This window comes from Strix aluco, chromosome 1, assembly GCF_031877795.1.
Source record: "Strix aluco isolate bStrAlu1 chromosome 1, bStrAlu1.hap1, whole genome shotgun sequence".
Classification (NCBI taxonomy): Eukaryota; Metazoa; Chordata; class Aves; order Strigiformes; family Strigidae; genus Strix; species Strix aluco.
Window position 1 is genome coordinate 137,743,324 of NC_133931.1, and position 6,539 is coordinate 137,749,862.

General features: G+C 42.7%; 1 protein-coding gene across 1 annotated transcript; it reads right to left on the reverse strand.

Annotated features, from left to right (window-relative positions):
• Positions 1-246: 246 nt before the first annotated feature.
• On the reverse strand, positions 247-3,953 carry POLR1F (RNA polymerase I subunit F). The gene is made up of 4 exons (XM_074837001.1): positions 3,680-3,953; positions 3,405-3,546; positions 2,092-2,300; positions 247-718 (listed from the first exon to the last, which is right to left on the reverse strand). Exons 1-4 carry the CDS (start codon positions 3,892-3,894, stop codon positions 322-324), a joined length of 963 nt encoding a protein of 320 aa, XP_074693102.1. The 5' UTR covers positions 3,895-3,953; the 3' UTR covers positions 247-321.
• Positions 3,954-6,539: the final 2,586 nt, after the last annotated feature.

A 6,539-nucleotide genomic window follows, 5' to 3' on the forward strand; every position in this document is an offset into this window, starting at 1 on the left:
TTGTAACTAGCTACTGGTTAATGCATGGAACTGGGAAGCAGACACAGAGGTGATGCATGTGTTCTTGAAATTATGTTCCACTGTTCTTCTGTGCCTTTCCAGTAAATAAAATAGGCAGATATTGCTTCTATCCCATTTCTTCTATCACTTCTTTAAAAGCTCCTGCCTTTAAACCTCTTGGTGCACATATGCACACAAACATCCCACCTAGCAGAGCAGATTGATTAGTAAAGAAATATACATATGCATTTTTAAAACAGGATTTTATTGAAAGCTTATGAAAGACATCTGAAATCTTATTCAGGAAAGGCACATCAGAATTTAGTCCCTTTTCTTTTTAGCTTTGGGTTCTTGTGACAGCTGAGATAATTCACTTTCCTCAGCTTCATCGCAATGCTTTCTTTTCTTTTTCTTTGACTTTTTATGGTCACTTTGGTAACCACTGGAGTCACTGGTAGGCAATATATGTTCCTGTTCTTCTTGCTTATGCTTTTTCTTTTTCTTCTTCTTTTTGTTTTTATCATCACATAATCCATCCACAGCATCAACACTTTGCTCTTCTGCATCTTCTGTCCCAGTGTTACCCATCTCACCTAGAGGCTCCTCTGTGACATTATCTCCCCCAGAGTCATTCAAGCCATTTTCCTGGTGGTCAAGCTTTTGAATTTCATCTCCATTTGTACTGTCAGTGACAGCCTCAGATTGTTTGGGCTGCATGCTGTAAAGAAACATACAAAATAAGGTGACGTAGAGACATCTAAGTGCACCTCACACAATGAAATGTCAAAATTTGCTAAAACATGGTATTTACACCAAGTAGATAAAAGATAAGCATTTGCTAAAAACAACAGATGGAGAACACGATACTCTAGTTACAGAAAATCATAAACCCAGTGTAATACTTTCAGGATAATACCCAACTAGCTTCCTTCTTACCACACAATCAATATTCTCTTTCAAATCTTAGCCTAAATTTTCTCTCTAAAACGCTGTACAAACCACTTTGATATTCCCACTTTTCTTGTGCTCCTTCTGCTAATTCATAATTACATATTGTGTAGTAAAGCTTTTTTTAAGTTATTCACAAACATGCACAGCCAACAGCCTGTTCAATCATACAAGACACGCTGCCAGTTTTACCAAGCAATTACCTTGCTGAAGACTATACAGTTAAAACAAAGGTGATGCCAGAAAAGTCAAAAAAAAGAAAAAAAACCCTGAAACAAAATTAAAAAACCTAACAGGTACCTTGCAACTGAGAACACTGGAGAAAATGCCTATAAACACAAATATGGAAAGAACGCATTTAAAAAACATGGAGGAGGAGATGTCCCCAGAGGCTCTGAGGAAAAAACTGTGAAGTTTCATTGTAAATTCACTGAAACAATCCAGAGCATCCTTCCAGATTAAAAAAGAAAAACCACACAGAAGATGTTATGATTTTGCCAGTAGTAGTCATACTGTACATTTAATTAAAACCATAACCACGCTGGTAGAAAAAAACTGCTCAGCAAATGACCATCTGAAAAAAAAAAATCTGAATGAACTCTTTTAAAGATATCACTATTAAAATTTTTAGCAAGCTGCTCTAAAAATTCACAGAAGCTTAAGTGAAAGGAGAAAGGTGATGCCTTTTTTCCTATCATCTTTGATACTGTTGTTTCAGCAAGCATTTAAGCCATCCACATATATCTATGGTTATGTGTGCATGTGTGTGTAAACACACATTGTGTTCAGGAACTGGACACTTGTTCACCTGAAAAGACTATGCACATTCGTAAACACAACTACTCTAGACATTTGGGTGTGCTATTCTGAACATGTATTATTTATGCAATCAACAGTTCACAGATCAGCTCACTCAGACTTTTAAAGCTCAAAAAAAAAAAAATCTATTTTTCCAGAGAAAACTTCCATGCGAGTCCTCAACAGTAGAAAGTTTAGTTGAAGAGAACTAACAAGGACTACATACAGACATGGGTTTGGGACAAAATAAGAAAGCTTTAAAGCGTAAGATGTTAAGTCAAATCATTTAGCTTGTAACAAACCCATTAAAATAGTTAAAAATATTCTCTAGTAGGGCACAATTACCTGCTTTTAGTGAGTCCTCCTCGAATGAAGAACACCCCAGCTGCATCAGAATCCAAGTGCAACACTTGAAATTTCAGTTCATCCCCTATTTTTAACCCCAGCTCTTGCCACTGTACAATCGACATTTGTTCAGGTTTAGGGATAGAAGCATTGAAGCATCCATGTATCAGGCAGCCAATGTGACTAGGGGCCACTTTATTAATGACACCCTAAAAAAGAAAAATCATGTCATATGAAGTTATAGTAAGATCAACCCTTTAAATGCACACAACATATATTTAGCTTCCTATATGGACACTTTTCAACTTTATGCACAAGTTATGAAGCCAGTTTATCTAGCAAAGAAGCTAACTCTTCTTCACCAAAATCAAAGCTATTCCTATACACTCTTCAGAACTGAACCTGCATCTGCAAGAGAAAGAAAGTCAAAACATGGGATTTAGCCACAGTGAGTACCTGAACAGAACAGGTAATTCTTTCCTCACACTACAGCCATCAGCTTTGCTTTAAAGCTATTTCAAGTTTGATTTACTTGCCTAAAAACGGCCTTCATGCTGACACAGCACTACTTAGCAGGTAAAGACACAGAGGACACATAAAAAGCTTTCAAGTGCTCCATTCAGTGGGTTTCTGTCACATTTGCATGTCAAACATTATTCACCTTTGTTTCCCCACAATGACAGTTTTTCCATTATCTTCCTAGCAAAAGGACACGTATATTTCTTATCCCATTCAGACAGACACAAAGCTATGCTGCAGAAACTGTGGCACAACAACGAATGTAAGCCAACTCTCAACTTACCTTTCCCACAAGTACTGACACAAAGGCACTAACAAGCTTAAAGCTATTCTGTGAACTATACATTTCCTTTTACTGAAAGGCAGGCTTCAACTCGATGTACTGCTCTTGTACTTTAAGGAAATAAACCCATGAGAACATCCTAAACATTCCTGCCACTATTAAATAAGAACAAACACATCTATTTGAGAAGTACCTGCTCTTCAGAAAGAAGCATCTATATAAATAATATACAAAATTATGATATAGTATTTAATAATATGTAATCTGATACAATATTTTAATTGTATATAAATTTAACAACTATAGGAACTGACAGTACAGGCAGATGAAAACAAAAACTACTACAAACTGCTAATAAACTACTGTAAACTACTCGTACACGAATAAGCTACTAATATAAACTAAAATATAAGCCCACCTAAGTCCCAGACCTCTGTTGATGATGGGGATAAGCCAAGCTTCGATTACTTAATAAAAAAATGCCCCGTTGGACGTCAACGCATTTACCTACCACCAGTTTTTTCCCTTTCTTGGGGCTGAAGATGATGAAGTCCGCCTCGATATTCAGGTGGATGAATCCTTGGTCGTCGTAAATGTCACCGAGCTCCCCCACCACTCTGATGTTGTCGTAAGCCACCGGCACGCCCTGAAGGCTGGAAGGAGAAGGGGGGGGGGGGGGGGGGGGGGGGGCACCGTTAGCTGTTAGGCCGCAGCCAGCCACCACAGGAGCGCGGGGCCCTCTCCCCGCCCGGCGGGGCCCGAGCCGAGCCCCTTCCCCGGCCGCACCTCTCCGAGTAGCGCAGGAGCTCGGCATCGAGCTGGGCGCGGATGCCGGTGCGCTTGCGGCCCAGGTAGCGCGGCGCCAGCGCGATGTGCCTGCGGCGCGGCGCCACCACCAGGCACGAGTAGCGCCGCCCCACCAGGCCGCGGGCCGCGGCGAAGGAGGGGATGGACGGGATGGCGGCGGCGGCGGCGGGCAGCGGCCTCCCCGCCACGGCCATGCTGCGGGCCAGCGCCACCGGGGCTGCGTGGGCGGCGGGACACGCGACGGCGCGCCGCGATGGCGTCACGGCACCATCCGGTGCGGCGGGGGCGCGGCGCGGCGGGGGCGCGGCACGGCGGGGGCCCGGCCGCGGGGAGTGACGCGCTTCCGAGCGCGGTCGGTGGGGAGCGGCGCGGTTCCTGCGCGGTCCCTGCGCCGCCGGTTGGGGTGTGCGGGCCCCGCAGGGCGGCCCGGCCGCGGCGGGTGCGGCAGGCGGGGTGGGAGGTCGCCCCGAGCAGCCGCGGGGGTTGTTTCGGTATCGGGGTGCCCGGGGGCGTGTGGCCGTGCCGGGTTGCGGCCCCCCGGTCCCGGGCGAGCAGCCGTGCCCGGCTCCCCTCGCTGTGCCGCCGTCCCGAGCAGGTGGGGTGGGCGCTGGTGGCGCCTCGAAACAGGCGTGTATCTGCCGTTACCGCCCTGATCTCCGCCTGGGCGCTCTGGGACACACCGCTTAGTGCCTCTGCAGATTGTGCCTCCGGGATCAGCAGCATTTTATTCTCTCTTTTCAACTGACTTTGCATCTCCTGACCCCCCTCACGCATCCAATTGCCCCCCATGAACCTAAATCAAATATTTGGTAGTTTAGACAGAAGATTGTTAAATTTAAATCGGACGTTTGGTAATTTAGACAAAAAGTCAAATTACCTTAAATGGTGTTCTTCGTATATGGCAATTTTAAGAATACAGAGTTTGTTTTCTGTTGCTGGGACCTGGATCTAATTTGTGCATATATTGAGAAATTTTGTAACACTTTTATTAACCACATACTAGAAGATAGGAAAAAGCTTACAAAAGTCACAAAAAGGGGTGCTGGTGTACTGTATGCTGCAATGACAGGCAAAGTGAGCCACAGTAATAGCAAAAAAAAAAGCTTCTTGTACCGTTGTAACTGATGGAACTTGTGGCTGATTAGTCAAGACTTTGTCCAGAGAAGTCAATCATTGTATGAGTGCAAAGTTAAACAACATTGCCTTGAGGTTTTATTTTAAATTAACTGAACTGGTGCAAAACCTTGAAAAGGTATTCTTTCTTTGATTTAAATCTAATTTACATCAGCTTAACTTGTTTTAATGTACACTTTCACACTGATTGAATCTGCATGGGGAGTTATAAATTTTTGATGTATCAATTTTATTAAAGGTGTTAAAATTCCTTTTACACTGTGGAGGCCTCAGAAACACTGTTGTTCTGTAAAAACAGCCTTACGTCAGATATCAGAAATCCTTGAACTCCCTGTAAAATGTTGTGTTGCAGAAGCCTTTGAAAGTACTCAAATACTACATCACCAGAAGGTTTGCTTTGACTGAATATACTGTGAAGACAGGACATTGTTGGTTTCACAGGTAAAACAAATGGTATAATTTGCAGTACTTTACTGCAAGTAAAGTTGTATTACTGTGAAAGAACTGACATAAAAATGGCTTTCAGATGTTGTACTGAACTTGCAGAATTGAAAAAGTCTTGAACTACTGTAATCTGTATTCTCTTGTGGCTTTAATCCTCCAAGGTATTTAATGTCTGTTGAAATTAATTGTATGTTATATGCTCTCAGCTTTCTGGAAGAAATGTCTGTATTTTTTTATTTCATCTATTCAGATCATATTTAAACCTTGCAATGTGCTTTCAATCTTGGTTAAAGACTTTATACAATAACTGTGTGCACTTCTATTCCTAAATGAAATATACGTTTTATAACTCTTATTTACGAGTGGATTTAGTTTTCAGTGAGAACATGTAATACACTAAGGGCTACACTCAACTTTATCTGGGATAATAAAAACCGAACTCTGCTCCTTAAATAGAAATTCAGAATAAGATGGAAAGGCAACATGAACAAACATGTGGACTTTTGTCCTTCTCCCTGTAGTCAGGTTGGACAAGATGGTGTCAGAAGGGCTCCCTCTCTCTGCTCCTGCAGCAATCCAGGGTTATTCCCGTGGACTTCTGTCCCCAGAAAATCCCTACAGAGATCAGGTCTGCACCTTCTAATTGAATCTTCATTTACGCCTGCTACTGTGCTTTGGTTTTCATTGCAAAGTGCTCTTGGGACCTCCAGATTTCCTTTCAGGCTAAAGTAATCTGGACGGTGAACTCTAAATCCTAATGGTCATTAAGTCTATGGGGTCAGGCCGGAGCTAATTCAAAATAACCCCCTTGAAACTTTTAGTACAGGTACCTGGTCCCGGCACCAGCTGTTTTTCTCTGCGAACCCACACATGTCAGGTCATGTTGCTTGCTGATGCAACATAGCATACCTGGACCAAAAGCAGTGTTGTCTTGCAGTCTCCTAGAGACTTCAGACCCATCATATGACTTCAGCTTTCATTACCTGATTGTAAAGGATGTCCCAACCAAAGAGAGGAATCTCAATGCTATTGCCACCTCCCCCAGTCACGGTTCAGTTCTGAAAACCACCTGGGCCACTTAAATCCCGATGTCCCCATGTTTATTTCTTGTCTTCTTTTTCTTCCTTAGTTATATATCTTCTTTTCACTTCATGACATTAACCACTTAAATCCTGATATCTGCCACATTTGTTTCTCATCTTCTTTTTCTTCCCTAGTTACATATCTTCACTTCATGACATTAGCTTTCAGTTTAAAACCA